The 19,250-nt window shown below is 38.3% G+C and overlaps 1 protein-coding gene across 4 annotated transcripts in view; it reads right to left on the reverse strand.

The window, feature by feature from the left end:
- LOC149179480 (RNA helicase family protein) overlaps positions 1-14,863 on the reverse strand; it is a 450,824-nt gene extending 435,961 nt beyond the window's left edge. For 2 of the 4 annotated variants that reach the window (XR_016258287.1, XM_089420678.1), the window contains exon 1: positions 14,333-14,860. Coding sequence is in view for 3 of the 4 variants with exons in the window: in XM_089420678.1 (XP_089276804.1) it covers positions 14,333-14,638 (306 nt within the window). In the remaining variant the exon portion in view is untranslated. Of the gene's footprint in view, positions 1-14,332 lie in introns of all 4 variants that reach the window. The other 2 variants (XM_089420680.1, XM_089420679.1) reach the window with 2 other exon arrangements.
- Between the last annotated feature and the right edge of the window lie 4,387 nt (positions 14,864-19,250).

Here is a 19,250-nt window from a genome sequence, read left to right on the forward strand (position 1 = left end):
TTCCACACAAGATCTTCAAAGATAGTGAAGCAAAATCTCTCCAAGAAGAGGCTCTTCTAGCCTTTCAATCTCACAAACAAAGTTTGTTATCTCCTCCTGCAATTTGGACCTGAGGAAACCCTAGAAGAACCTAGGGACTTCACACGTGGGAGCAGAGATGAACAAATTTCAGTCTTCAACACCTTCTAGGGCAGACTTGCTTCTTAGCTAGGCTCTTCTAACCTCTTTGCATCCTTCTCTAGCCGCAAACCTTATCCAAATGAAGTGTACTTATATGTCTCAGTGGAGGTCAAAGTCCTTCCTTATATAGCCTTCCAAGTGGCTCTTTAAGCCCACTCTAGGCTGACTTTAATTGGTTGGCCGACCGGTTCTTGGGAACCCTCTAAACACTTCCAAATACAAAATAATTTTTATTTTTCTTGATACAAGTGCCCGCAAGGGTCTTTTACAAAGTGACAATGACTCTTGACTCATGACAAACCCTAGGAGCATTCAATGGATGCTTGACCTAATGAAAAAATGACTTGAGCATGAAACCCGTGCTTTAAATAAATAATTTTTCTTTTGATCTTTACATCATTACATGAGTCAAATGACAATTATGAATACCGAAACTAGTTACATTCTTCAACACTCCCTCTTAACTAGGGAGGTATTCATAATTGTCCAACCGGTACAAGGACAGTACTCCCTTTGAAAAGTTCTCATAAGAAGAGTCAAATTGATAAGCCAATTGTAAGCATCAACATTATGATCAACCAACATTGTCTTTGAGGCCTAACTAGACAAGCTCTACTTCATTCAAGAGCATTATGTTGGGAGGCTTTACGTGTGATACCGCACTACCTCTACAAGGCACATACCCCATCCAGATGTCCACAAGGTATGTCCTTTTAAGACTATTCTTATCTTGGATTTCCAATCTTGAATCCTCAAAGAATATCGGTCCTCTTCGACCACTCTTATCTTGGACACCTGTCCTATCCTCAAAGAGTGTCGGTCCCTTTCCTTTCTTGGATGTTCCATCCTCAAGGAAACCACAAATGCTTATCCAATCCTCCACCATTCTTTCTTCAAGGCCTTCACTTAGACTTACAGTTGTTAGTCCTGGTCAAGTGCATGACACATGAAGACAAGAATGCACATGTGATGTCTAACATCACTCCCTCTCAACCAAAGAGGATATCCCTATTCTCTTTTTGACTTGAGAATATAGATTCGTGCTCCTATTCAAGGAGACTCTTTTACTCCCTCTCAAATCTAGACGAGTTTCCAGACTTCCTTTTAATTTGGGAAGTCACCACCACAAGCCTTACAGCTTGTCTTCACATTTGCATGGCTCTCTCTTTCCTTTACATCTCATTGTATCAAGCTTGCTTCTTTTCGTGGTATCATGGAGCCATCTTCTTCTTTTGATCTTATGACAGGTTTCATGTCATTAATCTTGCACATCACTTTCAACTTGACATTTTCAATGAAGGCATTATATTGAGCCTTCCTAAGTTTCCAGCTGATCATAGCTTCCTCAAGAAAGTGATCTCCTTTGACCTTCAGGTTATCTTCTCACAGTGCTACCTTTCAATCCCAAGATGAGCACATCTTGACTTCACATTTGCAAGTCACAGTGCTACCTTTCAATTTGGGAAGTCACCACCACAAGCCTTACAGCTTGTCTTCACATTTGCATGGCTCTCTCTTTCCTTTACATCTCATTGTATCAAGCTTGCTTCTTTTCATGGTATCATGGAGCCATCTTCTTCTTTTGATCTTATGACAGGTTTCATGTCATTAATCTTGCACATCACTTTCAACTTGACATTTTCAATGAAGGCATTATATTGAGCCTTCCCAAGTTTCCAGCTGATCATAGCTTCCTCAAGAAGTGATCTCCTTTGACCTTCAGGTTATCTTCTCACACTGCTACCTTTCAATCCCAAGATGAGCACATCTTGACTTCACAGTTGTTAGGTACCATATATTGAGCTTCCCTCAACATTCTTCATACATTCCATTCATACAGTTGAACTTGCCTCAACTGTCATCCTGCAACATCCTTCCAGGTAGCAAAACAATATGTTAACCAAATAACCAACAATAAATATTAACATCAAACTTACCTCATTGTGACAACTTTCTCATCATCAACATCTTCAAGGTCCATCTTCATACGATTCTTCCTTCATGCATCAAGTGCCCAAGGATTGAACTTGATTACCAAGTTACCATTCTCTTTCAGAGATTATACTAGATGTTGATCACTAATATATGCATATATTCTAGCGAGAAAGTCTTAATATTTTATCCATTCAGAGTAAGTCAAATTCATCTTCTTAGGCATCATATGTATACGAAAGATTCTCTATGCATGATCTACTTTTCTTACAGGATTATATGAATTCTACCCAAAAGTTAATTCAAACATGCATTCTTAATCTTTCACACAATCATCTAGCTATATGTACAATGAGCCTACAGCGTGACCAATTACAATCCTTCATCCCTTTAAGAGTATTATTTACAAACAAACAATATGGAATATATACTAATCCTTGTCATAATTCCTTTTTTGAAGAACCTCCTAAAGTGATGATTCTTGCAGGATCTTGAGAATCCACCTTGGCAAAATGACTACCTCTAACATAATGTTCGACAATTTATCAGTGTTGCACTAAGCGACTAGTGTTTACTACAATAATCAGAGTTGTATGAAACTCTCTGAGAATCCAGTATTTCATGATCGGTCGAAACACATTCATATCATATGTCACTTTATCAGAGACTGTGTTCAGCGTGGGGCAGTACAGATGCAGTATGTCCCCACATGAGATCAGGTAGCAGACGTACTCACTAAGGCTCTAGGAAGAGCTAAGTTCATCCAGTTCAGGGAGCAGATGGGTATGGTAGAGAACCTGTTTCAATAGCAGAAACAGATGGTTTCTCAGTTGCAGCAGTAGCAAATGAGAGGGAGTTAGAGTGCAAATGTAGTAGTTGACAGCAATATGGAGGGATAGCAACATCACAGATGCAACATTTGTACAGTTGTTGGTGGGCAGGGATATCAAACATCAGCAGCGTAGAGGGAGATGTTACAGAATCAAGGTGATGCTTCAGCAGGTTACATTACTAAAGCACATTCCTCGCTAAGAGGGAGTGTTGATTTCTGGTAGCATTAGATGTGCTCTAAGCCTCAAAATTTGCAGGGAGGCTAGGACACATGTATTCCAGAATATCCAAAAATCGTTTTGGGAAATTCCACCCAAAGACAGTTTTATTAAAATAATTAATTATTTTTAATGGATGCCTAAGTCTAAACTTACGAAATTAAAATAATTAAAGGGTATTAATAAATCCGAGTGTGAATCTTCTAGAAAAAGACGTAGATTGAGTCAATATGATCTGAGCCATTAACTAGAATTTAATCTGGGTCGTTGATGATTCAACGAGAAGATTATAAGGACTTCGATGGGCATTTGGAAAACACACCAAGCAAATACTCAGTTGCCCAAGTAGATCGATTTTCTCACTGGCTGAAGTTCGACAAGAGGAAATCAAATCAGAGGGTGATTTGCAGGTGAGATAGAGAGGGCATCAGCAATATTCGAGAGTGCCAGAAACGTAGGAAGAGGCAGCGAAGAAGAGGTACACAAATCACCCCCATAGAGGCAGTGAGGCAGGGACAATGCAGTCACTGCACAGAGGGTGACGCAGTGTGGCTAGCGTGAGGGCAATAGAGCCTCTCAAGTGTCAGAAATTCACTATGGAGTGGAGAAATTTATTTGTAAAATTCTCTTAGTGATTCTTCTTATATTCTGCTATGTGTAGATTGTACATGAGATTTTGTTGAAGAATAATAAAAGAAACCCTCATCTGTTGCACCGGTTTTTCCGAGGACAATTGTCCAAAAATAACTATGTTAATGTGTTATTGTTGTGCTAGTATTTTCCTTACATTTATTTTCGGCAGTAATTAATTTGTGAAGACTGCAGTGTATGTATTTTGATATTTGTCGTAGATTGCAAATAATTTGTTTCAGTAAATTAACAAATGTAGTAGGATTTGGAATTTCCAAATTTTCACGAAAATCCCTTCAAGAATTGTGGCCTTTTTCTTTTCATCAAGGAGACTTCTTCGCTTGGTTAATAGTCCTGGTCTGAACTTATCTAAGGCCTTTTGGCCCCTCCAAACAATTCACTACAAGACCCTCAATCCTTCTGCAATCTTCACACAAATGTGACTAGATACTGCCATCAAATCTTATAAAGAGCCCAAAAATACTTCCCAAGCCTTCTGTCCTTTCTTGGTCTTGCACTAGAACAATTCGACTTCATAGACAGTCCATTCTTTTTTACTTTTCGGAGCAAGGCAAAACCCTTCCAGTGATCTTCTAGCCACCTATATTCTTATCCTTAGCTCTGATACCATGTTGGAAAATCAGATTAGGGTTGTATTTAATTCATCTTTTCCATTCATGACAGTTACTTGTGATATGGTGTTCTTCTTGTTCTTTATTATTCTTATATTCTTATCATCAAATAAATGCCAAAACAGTGAAGATCATGACCATACAAAAATGAACAAGATATAGGGTCCAAGCCAGGGCAAAACCCCTCCAAGGGGAAAACCTAAAATAACTTCTCTTCTTATAGAATCAATTTCAAAGGAGACTTCCAAAGCCAAACCCTAGACCAGGGCTCTTACTAGGGCCAAGTCAACTAGCCTACCTTTCCACACAAGGTCTTCAAATATAGTGAAGTGGAATCTCTCCAAGAAGAGGTTCTTCTAGCCTTTCGGTCTCATAAACAAACCTTGTTATCTCCTCTTGCAATTCGGACCTAAGGAAACCCTAAAAGAACCTAGGGACTGCACACGTGGGAACAGAGATAAACGAATTTCGGATCTTCAACACCTTCTAGGGTAGACTTCCTTCTTCGCTAGGATCTTCTAGCCTCTTTGCATCCTTCTCTAGCCACAGACCTTATCCAAATGAAGTGTACTTATGTGCCTCAATAGAGGTCAAAGTCCTTCCTTATATAGCCTTCCAAGTGGCCCTTTAAGCCCACTCGAGGTTGACATTAGCTGGTCGTCCAACTTGCTCTTGGAAACCCTCTAAACACTTCCAAATAAAAAATAAACTTTCTTTTTCTTGACAAAAGTGCCCGCAAGGGTCTTTTACAAAGTGACAATGACTCTTGACTCATGACAAACCCTAGGAGCATTCAATGGATGCTTGACCTAATGACAAACTAACTTGAGCATGAAACCCATGCTTTACATAAATAATTTTTCTTTTGATCTTCACATCATTACATGCGTCAAATGACAATCATGAAGACCGAAACTAGTTACATGCTTCAGCACCTTGGTGGGGGTAAAACTTTGGAAGCTCATTTTCCCTCCAAAAGCCAAACTTTTTATGTGGTTTCTTATTAGAAACAAAGCTCCAACTTGGGATATCCTCCAAACAAGATCCTTCTCGAGACCAGGCAAGTGTCCCCTATGTCTTTCGGCGTCTAAAACAATCTCCCATATGTACATAACTTGCCCCTTCACTCAAATGGTATGAAAAGAAATAAAGATTTCGGAAGGTCCCTCATATATCTGGCAAAGATCAACTATTGAAGATTGTCTTAAAAACTAGCTATCCACTAGATGAAATGTCCTTCACAAGGCTCTCCCACTAATGGTGGCATGGGGCATATGGCTTGAAAGGAACCAAGCAATTTTTTGAAAACAAGGGTCCCTCCATCCTCAAAATAGTTTAACACGGCCTGGGGCTCTAAAAACTCTATGAACTCTAATCCTTTTATTCCTTCTTCGAATATAGAGATTAAATAAAAATTTCCCTCGGCTTTCTTTGATGGTGCCACTCAAATTTATTCCCTCCTCGGGTGGGGCAGGAGGCGTCATCTACCTAAATAATTTACACTCTTTCTCTTTCTCTGCAAACATTGGACCAGACCACAAATAATATGTTGAGCTCTTTGATCTCTATCTCACCATTCAACATGCCATCCATCTGAGGCTATATTCTCTTCACCTATATGGGGATTCACGGGTGGTCATAAATTGGATGATTGGACTGACAATGTTGCAGGAACAGTCACCCCCCTACGTTCAAGAGGTGAATTCGTGTCCCAGACGGATCCATTGGCGATCCTTGAGCGGAACCGCGGTCCGCCCTTTTTTCACGATTCCTGGGCTTTTGGAACCATGACAATTCTAAACCGTGGTTCCAACACAATTACGCAGGGCTTTTTTTGGGGGGGAGGGAATTTTTGAATTGTTATGTGAGGAATTATGCTTCCCAAACACTACCAAGGTGTGCCCTTGAAAAGTAAAAGGATGAAAATGAAAATGACTCAGGATGTTTGAGAGTGGTTCCAACCTCATCAAACTTCATATGGAGAAAATAGAATTTCATATCCCATTCAAAATTCAGCGAACTTAACAGTTTTCAGCGTTTCAAGATCAATGGGATTGTGGCATTTCAGCAGATTATATCATGTATGAGGGTACGTGATTGGCATTTAATCAAGAGCACCAAGCCTTGTATGTACTCCTTTGTCATTGCCTTAGCAAAAATGCACCCTTCACTCAAGTCCAAATCATTAATCAGGCATGTTAAGCTTTCTCTACCATATTATAAGGCTTGGATTAGGCTGTCTAATCAAAATTGGGCAATGTTAACTAATATCCCTAGAGAATCCAAGTAGAGGCAAAGGCTAGACAAGAGGAGAGGAATATAGATTCTAGATGTTTGATGCATCTAGTGTAGAGAAATCAATGTTTATAGGAATTAGGGTTTGATTCCTCTTTCTTGATAATTACTTGTGAATTATGTTGGCTTCTTTTACTTATTAATTAGTTTATCTTTCATCAAGCAATTACCATATTGTATGTATATGAAGATCACAAGAACAAGACACACAAGATGTAGGTGCTCAGCCAGGGCAAAACCCTTACAAAGGGAAAATCCAGTCAAAAACTCCTCCTTCAGTAGATTCAAATCAAGATGAGACACTTCCAGACTTGTTAGACCTAGACAAAGACCTCCTCTAACCACCAAGTCAACTCTTCCCTTCAATAGATGGTCCCTAACAAAATTTCCAAGTGACAGCTCCCCAACAGCAGCTTCAGTCCAGAATTTTCGCCCCCCAGCAGCAGAAATTCGACCCCCAGCAATAGAATTTCAAAACCTGTAGTAAATGAAATTTCGGCCCCAGAAACTTCACACATGTGAGAGATAGATAGGCCAGAATCTCAAATTAAGTCTTCCCAGCGAATTTCGTACTTCTCCAGCTACTTCACTCTCTTTTTCTACTCTTCCTTGAAGATCGAACTTGTTGAGTGAACACTCTAAATAGGTTGAATTGCCTCTCTATATATAGCCCTTATGTTGGGTCCAATTGCCCTAATGTAGGCCGACTTTATGGGGACAAAGTTGACTTGTTGTGGAGGTGACAAATAACCTTTTTGACTCAAAAAAATTATTTTACATGATACAAAAACCCAAGAAGGGTCTAATAAAAATGATAATGACTCAAGACAAAACCTAGAAGCCTTCAATGGAGTCTTTGACTTAGAAAACTTTGACCCAAGCATGAAACCCATGCTTTAATAAGTCATTTTCTTTAATAATAAAATTTCTTTTCACAGGTACAATTATGAAGAACAAAACTAGTTACATTCTTCAACACTCCCTCTTAACTAGGGAGGTATTCATAATTACATACATATAAGAGTACATGGAAGATTTCAAAATGAAATGAACTACAAAGGGTTATAGCACACTCAGTGTTGCAGACTAGATACCTGACAAGGATATTCTATCCAGGTGGGACTAAGGAGACTCAAGCTTTAGCCACTCTAGGTGCCATCGAGCTTTTAATCTCTACCACCAACCCAGGGATCTAGGTGCATATCCAAGGTCAGTGCTCCATAACCAATGCCACCCTCCCTCTTCGGGATCTAGACATCAACACATAGGCCAATTAGATATCCACCCAAGCATCTTGCCATAAGATGCTTCATCACTCCCTATCAACTATATTAGATATATCCATTTGTCCAAGCATGCTTCCAGAGTGTTCAACCTTCTTATGGAGAGATTTTTCTGTACAAACACAAACCCCAATCAGTAATAAATTTTCAAATATAAGTAAACACAAATCTTTGGGGTCCTCAATTATTTTGATGCTACTTTCATCATCAAATTATCCATATACAATTTGTCGGAAGCTTTCTTCTTCATTCATTTCTTCAGCAGCACGAAATGCATCCTTAGATCTTCTAACTTCATGAAACATGAACATTCATCTCTAGTACTTTTGCTTACTTCAAGGTATTTACTGTCATAATATGCCATCCCTCTTAACTGGGGAGATATACCATTTCTTCTATCCGGACTCCCTCTCAACTTATGGAGATCAACCACTTTCTTCTATAACATCAAAGAACCTTTCATGACTTCATTCCTTCTTACGGCATCAAGGTCATTATGATCATCATCATTCATATAACTTCATCATGCTTATTATTATCATATGAACATCTTCATCATCTTGAAGATTATGTACCTGCAAAACTTCAATAGCAAGTATAACCAAATACAAGCATACAAAAGCATGAAATTAACTATATCAAAATCATGGAAGCATTTAGACTTTTAGACGTTAAACTCCTAAACTTAGTTAGGTTTATAATTAGCAAGAGACGCATCTTTTTACATACTAGACTTCAACTTCTTCTAGGGTTTTTTCATGAACCCTAGATTCCATTTTTCAAACATAAAGCCTTAGATACAAGCAATTTAATCAAATAACAATTCATAGTACTATACATCTAAGGTTTTGACAATATGCTTTTAGAATTACATGACAGACTCTTCCTAGATTTTATCATGAAAACAATATCATCATATCCTAGAATATCAATCTCTACAAGGACTTTGTTATAGACCCTAGAATTCACAAACTAAAACATGAGTACCAACAATTAGGTTAGCATACTCGCATATCTAGGATTTCATGCACTAGCATTTCTCATAAATGCAAACATCAATACATTGAAGTTAGATATTCAACAATTTTTTCTAGGCTAGGATTTCCATCATATGGACGAATATACACCTAGGGATCTTACTGTAAGTATTATGGGGCTTTTGTTCATAAACCCTATTTTACCAAACCCTAAAGATCCAGGGTTTCAATACATAACTTAGACATTAACAACAAACCCTAAAGAATTAGGGTTTCTATCATAACAATACCAAAACCCTAAACATCAAAAGGATAGGATTTCTAGACTTTATCAACAACCCTAAAAGGACTAAGGTTTCAACATTATAGACATACCATTAGCATCAAGAGGCTAGGGTTTTATAGTGAACCCTAAAGGTTAGTGTTTCACAAAAATGATCAAAATGGTAGTCTGACAAGGGTAGATTCAATCTAATGATTAATCACCCTTAAAAAGAATATTTAAGATTTAAAACCCTAGACATAACAATGTCAGTGATGTAAAGCAAAAGAGAATGAACATACCTTTTCTCTAAAGAGAACCTTGTACCAAAACTTTCATTTTAAGACATACCTTGAATTGTTCTTTAACAAACCTTGTAGGACACCAGGTTTGAACTTCTTCCATACTTCAAGTCTCATCCATAACCTTTGTGTATTCAATCTTGAATTGTTCTTTAACAAATCTTGTAGGACATCAATTTTGAACTTCTACCACTTTCAAGTCTCCTCCATAACCTTTGTGTATTCAATCTTTCCTACTAAGGAAAATATAGAGAAAAGGTTATTATCATGTAAAACAATTTTTTTATGTGAGGAGGAAACCAAACATGAAAATATGAAAACAAAGAACAGAATACTTATCTTTTGGTAAAATGGTGAAGGCTCCCTCTGAATTCAATCTTTCTGAGGGGCACCTACAACTTATAAAAATAATTCAAAAATGTTCTAACAAGACATGTTAGACCTGCAAACTCTAGAAATCAAAACATAAAGGAAAACAATTCAAAACTTAAATAGAACTAAGAAGACTAAAATGGATATGTGAGAGAGAGGACTTAGTAGTATAAGTCCTTGACTTCCGATTCTTCAGCCTTGTTCTTCTTAGGTGGAGCTTCATCGGTAATATTTGCTTGATCCCTATCTCTCTTCTTATTCCTTGGATTCTCAGGACATTGATTCTTGTAATGACCCATCTTATGACAGTTGTAACATTCAATTTTGGATAGGTCAACTTTCTTCTTTGGTCCTTTGAACTTCTTGAAGGTTCCCTTTTTCTTGTGATGAGCAAAATAGGCATTAGAGGTATTTTCTTCTTCATCTTCCTTCTTGTTGTTTACTAATGATATTCGGGCTTCTTCTTGATTGCATGCATTCCACATTTATTCAAATGTTGGAGTATCCTTCCAATTGTTAATTCCTTATGCAAAATCACTCCAAGATTTTGGTAGTCCTAGAAGAGCGGAGATTACGAACTCTTTTTCTGGTACAACTTCATCTATTGCTTGGAGTTCATCTCTAATTCTAGATATCCTTATAAAGTAGGATGATACAGTATCGTCTTTCGTCATCTTAATAGTTCTTAATTCATTCTTGAGGCTTGATATTTGACCAATGTTCTTGATGGTGAATAATTTGGTGAGAGCCTCATACATTTCTTGAGCGGAATCTATGTTGGATATGTATGGAATTAGGTTGTCCTTTACTCCATCCACTATTAGGTTCATGGCCAAGATTTCAGTTTCTCTAAACTTCTCTTTCTCTACTTCATTAGTAGGTTTCTTGACTTTTCCTTGAACAAGATTCAAAACTTTGTGTTTTTCGAGGATAAGATCTATCCTCTTTTTCCATGCCCTGTAGTTGGAGGCTCCTTTTAGCTTGTTTTCTCCCTTCATTGAAGTTTACATAGTTTCTGTGCGCAGTAGGTTTATCTTCTTATATAATCTTTTCCTAAATGACCTTTGTTTGATCCCCTTTTTCTTCAATAAATCTTCAGTCGGCCTTTTTCCTTCTTCTTCACCTTAGCTTTGATACCATGTTGAGAAATCAATGCTTATAGGAATTAGGGTTTGATTCCTCCTTGATAATTACTTGTGAATTAGTTTATCTTTTAATTAATGTTGCCTTATTTTACTTCTTAATTAGTTTATCTTTTATCAAGCAATTACCAAATTGTATGTATATGAAGATCACAAGAACAAGAGACACAAGATGTCAGCACACAGTGAGGGCAAAACCCCTACAAGGGGTAAACCCAGTCAAAAACTCTTCCTTCAGTAGATTCAAATCAAGATGAGACAATTCCAAACTTCTTAGACCTAGACAAAAACCTCTAACCACCAAGTCAGCTCTTCCCTTGAATAGATGATCCCTGACAAAATTTCCAAGTGATAGCTTCCCAGCAATAGCTTCAGTCCAAAATTTTGGCCCCCCAACAATAGAACTTCAGACATGTAGTAGACAGAATTTTGGCCCTAGAAACTGCCCAGAAACTTTGCACATGTGAGAGATAGATAGCCCAAAAACTCGAATTAGGTCTTCCCAACAAATTTTGTCTTCTCCAGCTACTTCACTCTCTTTTTCTACCTCTCTTCCTTGAAGATCGAACTTGTTGAGTGAATGCTCCAAATAGGTCGAATTGCCTCTCTTTATATAGCCTTTTTCTTGGGTCGAGTTGTCCTAATGTGGGCCGACTTCATGGGGACAGGGCTGACTTGGTGTGGAGGTGACAAATAACCTTTTTGACTCAAAATAATTCTTTTTACATGATACAAAAGCCCAAGAAGGGTCTAATAAAAATGACAATGACTCAAGACTAGAAACCTTCAATGGAGGCTTTGACCTACAAAACATTGACCCAAACATGAAACCCGTGCTTTAATAAGTCATTTTCTTTAATAATAAAATTTCTTTTGACAGGTACAATTATGAAAAACAAAACTAGTTACACTCTTCAGCATCTAGATGGTTGATGCTCGCATAATTAATCATTGATGAACAATGGATGCCATATCTATGTTGATTTATGTACAAATATGCATGTTTTCGTATCTTCTACAATTAATTTGGTATTTTGGAATATTTTTTTAATATAAATGAAAAAATATATATATAAAAATATATAACTTCCGAGATGCTTCGCTTCCGACAAATTTTGGAAAATGACCTTTCCGACACTTCTCTCCCAAAACACGATTTTTGGAAAATCGCGCTTTGCTTCCAAAAAATGTCCCTGCTTCATGCAACATTGATTGGTCATGCCCGTTTGAGATATTTCACTCTTCTGCCCCTTTATCAAAAAATCATACAAAACAATTCTATTTTTTCTCATATCACTTTTGACCACATCTACAGGACAAGGAACACACTCGTGTAAACACTCTCCAAAGTTGCTCTGGTCCTGGAAAGCATAACATGGAAGACCACTTAAGAGAAAGAGGTCCAGCGCTCAGAATTTTTTCTTGACCCTTGGAGTTAAATGAAAGATTCTTTTTGGTCGTTGTTCTCAATTATCTATCTAGCTGATGATGATACTGCAGTTGTTTACTTTCTGGTTTTTTTGGTGATGCACACAAAGCTTCTTTTGGTTCAAGAATTTTGAGACACTCTCTCCAGACAGTTTAGAGACAATTTCTGGAAATGGATGGCTTTTTGGTTTTTTGTCAGGAAGGAAAGATGAGCAAAATGTAATATCTTTTAGATTTCAATTTTCTGCCTCTAGTAGCTGTCTTTTTTCTGGTTCAGGCTACAGGCCACAGGAATGCCCTTAGACATATGCTGATGTAAATTTTGTTTATACCATAAATAAAATTTGCAGATTTTTTTCCTTCGAAAAAAAGATATAGTTGAGGATAATTGATGTCAGGAGTCAAAAAATTATTTTGATGCAGTGAGTCAAAAGTCAAGTTCAATTATTTTTATGTAATGACATAAAAATAAAGTTTTGTTTTATACCTGAATTTTATGAATTTGTTTTATTCCAAAGATTAGACTCTAGGTTAGTAGGTTTCTTTGGTGTCTAAGCCCACGGATTTTGTTTTTAGCAGGTAGTTGTGGTGGCTAAGTTCACAACCCACGTTTTTTGCAGAAAATACCAGATGTACATTAAATTTCAATTGCTACAAGACTCGGTCCATTTTGCTTCACATTTGCAAGTCACTAATTCATTAGCAGCAGGGTGAATTGAAGCGAATAGGCATTCACCCACCTATCAAAAAGAATCACCTTACTTCACAAATTCAAAAGAAATTCACTCAGGATATCAAGCAGAATCACCTTACCTCACAAAAGGCACAAGATTCAATGTATGTACACTATTTTTGGCTTCTATCTCAACAATAGTCACAGTAAGAAGTTGGGCAGAGTAGAATGTGGGGTTATGGTGAGCGTAAGATTATGGTAATGATGACGATCCTTTGGACAATTTGCAGGAAAATGAAAATAGAATGTTAGATGACCTCACTCAAGGTGAAATGACCTCACTCAAGGTGAACAAAGTAAAACCTAGTGGCTCTTGCTCGGTGAGCAATCGTCCAAAAATAAACACAGAAGAGCAGAAAAAGAATGTGGGATTATGTCATGTAAGATCATGGTAATGATGTCGTTCCTTTGGACGATTTGCGGGACAATGAGAATAGAATGCTAAATGACCTTACTCAAGGTAATCCAAGTAAAACTTAGTGGCTCTGACTCAGCAAACACTCGTCCAAAAACACAGCAGAAGCAAAATAGAATGTGCCATTATGGTGCCCGTAATGGCATGGTAATAATGACATTCCGTTGGATGATTCGCAGGAGGATGAAAATAGAAAGATATATGACCTCACTACATTCAATCACTATAGATTTATATATTTGACATTTATAACTTTTTAAAATATACCGATTAAGATAATTTCAATGTTATTGAATCTAATATTATAATATGAATACGAATTGTTTTACTTTGATCGAGGCTTTGAGCTATGAGTTGAGATCAGGGTTTTGCCTGAGATCGTCCAATGAAGAAGGGGGAATTCATCATCTTTGATTAGGTATCTGTATTTGTTTATTTCATGAGGAGCTCGGTTTTTCACATAGCTAACTCAGTATATCCATTGATTAACGCCGCAGTTTTTACTGAGAAGATGGCACAAGCAAATCATAACGCACATAAACGGATTTCTAATATTTCATAGACTTGGAATCGCCAGTTTTGGTATTAGTGATGGTTTCCAGCTTGTTCAGTATTATTCTCAACTAAATTAATTGAGGCAGATTAGAGCGAAGCGGAAATAAGCCAGCTTAAAATATTTAGAAGCAGTGGTATATGTTACCGGAAGTGCGGACAAAGCCCGCTCGATTTGCTCGGACGTGAAACCCTCGCAAGCGAGCTTGTCGTAAATATTGAGAAGCCTTTTAGTCCTCTGCGCCTCCGACATCACCATCTCATTTCCCGCAGCCGATGACGACGACGAGGACGGAACTGATGCTCTATTCGCCGCGGCATTATTTTGCAGCAGCCTGCGTAATTTCTGCTCATTTTGAGCCGATAACCGCACTTGCGGACCGGACTTCGAATCTCCTCCGCTTTTCCCTTTGCCGTCCTTCTTCTGTCCCTTCTGCTGCTTCTTCGGCGCCATTTTTACAGATTCTTAGAAGAAGTGAGCATCAAATTCTTCATCGAAAACGGATATTTTGAAAAATGATGAATAACAGGGGCAGTTTTTTTTTGCAAAATGTGGCTTCAATTTAATTCGATGCAATCAAAGCTAGCTCAGAGCTTCAATTTTGAACAGGCTCCAGGCCAAAAACGTCCTGCAGTTCCAGCGGTTAGGAATTCATGTAATGCGAGAGTTGAGCATAAATGAAATTTTGTTTGCTTGGTGCGGGTTCCACGTCGGAGACACGTGGTACTTTTAGTTGTGTTCGGACAAAGTGTTTTTTTAAACGAAGCGTTTGGAAGAGGGATTTGAGGAGATCTTCGGGTAATTTGAGTATATAATAACTTAGGAAGTATTTTCCACGTTTTTTTATAATCAATTTTGTGGACGGTCATATTTTTAATGGAGTTTTTAAGGAGTCAAATTGCTGTGTGGAGGGGTTATGGTAAATTAAAAATAAAATAAACTAGCCATTGTACTTATGTTGTAAAGAAAATGTCGTAAGGCATAAATTTAAAAAAAAATTATGATATATAAAAAATTATTGAAGGCAATATTTTGAAAGAAGTTGTGGATTACAAATATCTCAGAATTGACTTTAATAAAAATTTAAGTTAGAATGGTTGTAGAAAGAAAATAACTTTGTGGGGTTGGAAAGCATTTTAGGCTTTTCAAAATAGGTGTAGAGAGGCAGAGTAATTGGACTCGAAAACCACTAAAGTGAAACAGGGACTGCTCTTATTGAAGCAATTGCTATGGTGCGAGTCATAAGGTATTTAAAAAAAAATTGAGCAAATGGAAGAGGGTAGATGGCCTAAGGTTGTCTTTCATGATAAATTGTGCAAGAGCAAAAAAACTTGGATGCAGCGAAATAACAAATTGTTTAGTAAATGGGGTATTTGCTTGAACGCGTGTCCCATATACAGCAAAGAGATAAAAGCTTTTGTTATGGAAAAGTTCCACAAGCGTACTTGGGATAAAGAGCTAGGAAGAAAGAAAAAAGTACTATATTGAAGTGTTTAATCCCACTCATAGTCATCAACCAAAAGCATACATAGAGTCCAATATCTCTTGGAGAGCCAAAATTCTTATTGCTCAGTTAAGGACTAATTCTCATCAACTCCGTTGTGAAACAGGGTGTTGGAAAAGACCAAAGGAAGTGTGGGAGGAAAGAGAGCATTTTTTGTTTTTCCGGAAAAGTGGACATAGAAAAACATTTCATTTTAGAATGTGAGGCCTTCAAAGACAACAGGGAAACTTATGCAGGTATGTTGGCAGCTAGCTCTTGGGATAATCTATTTAGCGAGGGTTTGTCGAGACGCTGGGAGCATTTATTTTGAAGCTTCACAGAAAAAGGGTTGAATACATCAAGCAAATGAAGAAGCAATTTGTCCCATAGGCTATCTTTAGCCTCGCGGGCGTTAAAATAATTTCTTTATTTCTTGAAGATTAAAATTAGTAAACAAAATGTCATTCAAAGATATAAGATAAAGAGAAATCACTTACATTATGCCAAATTTTTGTTTAATATTTTTATTGATTCTGAAAAATAACAAGTATTATGTCATCTTCTTCTTTTTTTTGTCAAGCAATAGTGGAGCCTTCAATTAACCGAAAAAGGATTACATATGGTACACGTCTTTACAAGTGTAAATACCAACAAAAGACAGACTCGCTGATGATAAACAAATAACAGGGTCAACAAAACTCAAAACCTTACACACAAAAACAAAATTAGACCTCTGGTCATTATTCCTAAGTGTTCAAACTGTTGATCTCTCCCCAATTGTTATCGCTCAATCTCCACTGTCAATCTTACCTTCAATCGGACGGTTGATATTCTCTCTGATCAACAGAGTTGCACGGTGATCATGCACCATAGATCAAAACCCATTTGATCCGACGGTCCTCAATGATATCGCATGGTAAACTTGCACGACACTTACCTGCTTCACGGAGCCGATATAGATTATAAAACCTTGGTTTATAAAACTTCGGGTCCGCTCTTAGACTTAACCTCCAACCATTTTAAAACCTGATATCCATTCGATAACAAAGGCCATCAAATCCTATGGCCTGCGGCCCTTCAACTAGCATGATGTTTACCAAATACTCTACCCCCGTAGTTAACTATGACGTAAGCATTGACTATGGGATCAACGGTTAGGATTTACTGCAACACTTCAACCAGGCTCAAGGACTTCTGCTCTCTCCCACTTCCGCTAGTCTTCCTCCTGCTCATTCATGGTCTGGAAGTACGCCATGTCTTTGGTTGCCTGTTGTTGACAATCATCACGCAATTTACTAGAGGGTATAGAATCCCAGTCGTACTGAATATAGCTTTCCTTACATAACACTCCTTCATTCGCCAAACGATTAGCTAACATATTGGCTTTTCTTTGCACATGAACGAAGCTGACGGTTCTCAAGGTTCACAAGTGGGAATGAATACACTGAAAGACCTGCGAGAGCCTCCAATGTTTCGACACTTTTCCAAGTGTCGTTCCATTACACATTTTCTTGGCCACATTAATGACCAATTCAGAGTCAGCTTCAATGATGGCGTTGTGTAAATTTGACTCCATCAGGATTTCCAGGCACTGCTCTAAGGCCATGAGCTTCGCCATGTTATTAGTGGCAGTCCCCAAATGACTGTGAAAGATATCCTTTATGCACCCCTGCTCATCTCTTATGACACCGCCAAATCCAACCATCCTTGGGTTGCCCTTAGAGGCCCCGTCTATCTTGATTTTTAGAAAAACACGAGGAGGAGGATGCCAGATATCTTTACCAGCAATTGTTTTGCTCACACCCTTGACAGTGCTTTGGGGAACCAGAGAATGGAGACCCAACTGTAGCAGTATGCAAGCATCTTGGGGTGAAGGAGGGTCCTCAGGAATTTTCCACATAAGGGATCCCACTGTATCTTTGAGCTGTCGTAAAATTTGGACAATGATGTTCTGGTTCGAGCCTGTTTTATTCTTGAAAATCCTGTCATTGCGTTGTTTCCAAACATCCCAAATAATAAAGCCTAGAACCAGAGTCCAAGCCTTGTTAATGATTTCATTACCTGAGAAGTCTTTCCTCCAATTCTTCAAAGTGTTGGTGATGCTGAGACTGTCCCTCTCAGTTTGCCTAAACATTGAGGCCACCCAATCCCACAAGGTAGAGGTGAAGGGGCATAGGTTTAGTAAATGTTCCATCGTCTCCTCCTGTAAGCCACATAGATGGCATTTGGATGGGCCGATAAAGCCCATTTTTAGAAGATTCTCCCATGTGAGAATTTTCTTTTGGTGAACCAACCACATAAAGGTTTGGATAATCGAAACCTAGGGCCATGTGTTTAGCTTCTTTGAGGTTGAAGGTGCCTTCGGTGTTTCGACCCCATCTTAGTTGGTCAGACGAGGATGACACCAAAATCTTCCTCTACTCCAAGTCAAGAGAAAGATAATTTGCCTGGGCCTTCAAAGGACTTTCTTCACTATAACCAAGATCCTTCCACATTCTCCATTTACCGTTGTTCCTTACCTAATCCCATAAGTCACTTACCATAAGTAAACCTTTGTTGTCAGTGTTATTTTTGAGAGCGGTTAGTTCTTCCCTAAACAAATTTGGTTCTTGCTACCAGTTATCCTCCCAAAACCGTGCAAGGCTCCCAGCTCGAATCTCCCATAAACTATGCTTCTGGACAATGGCTCTATTCTCCCAAGCAAGGTTCCAAATGTGGGAGCCCTTGATGAGCCTTGACATTCAGATATGATCCCTCTCCTACCAATTTTTTGTGTATTTATGCTTCCAAAGCTTGGCCCAAGGGGCGGCCGATTCCTTGAGCCACCTCCACCAAAGTTTGCCTCCCGAAACTCTGCTAAGGATTTCAGGGTCATGAAGCCCCAAACCACCATGGGACTTAGGTTTTCAAAGCTTGTCCCAAGCTACCAAAGCCCACTTCTTTTTTTCTTCCCCTTTGCCCCAAAGAAAATCTCGTTGAATACTCTTTATTTGTTGCATAACTCCTTTAGGATTAGGAAGAGATGAAAACATGAAAATGGGTATAGCCTGCAGGACAGCCTTAGTAAGCACAAGACGCTCCGTCAAATTCAAAAACCTGCAAGTCCATTTCCTGACTTTGTCCTAAATTTTATTAGTTACCGGCTCCCACACTCCCTTGCTTAGAGGTTTTTCAATGAGAGGCATTCCAAGGTACTTGGAAGGTAACTGATCCCTTTGAAACCCAAGAATTCTGGTGAGGTTCCTCTGAATATCAATGTCAGTGTTAAAAAAGAACACCTTTGATTTGTCAAGGCTTACCTCTGTACCAACATCCAATGCAAAGTCGTTCAGGATTTCTTTGAAAGCTCTGGCTCTCTTGACCGTAGGAATTCCCTCCAGCATTGTGTCATCAACAAATTGTTGATGAGTAGAAGCAACACCATCCAGAGTAAGTTTTAGACCCTAGATTCTTCCTTCAAAATTTGCCATTTTGATCGCTCCGCCTAGCCCTTCCATCATGAGAACAAAGAGGAAGGGAGAGAGCGGATCCCCTTGTCTGAGATCCCTAGAAGGCATAAAGGTTATAGAGGGAGAGTCGTTA

This window comes from Pinus tabuliformis, chromosome 4_1, assembly GCF_031772625.1.
Source record: "Pinus tabuliformis cultivar Carrire ecotype Pingquan chromosome 4_1, CPIR1, whole genome shotgun sequence".
Taxonomy (NCBI): domain Eukaryota; kingdom Viridiplantae; phylum Streptophyta; class Pinopsida; order Pinales; family Pinaceae; genus Pinus; species Pinus tabuliformis.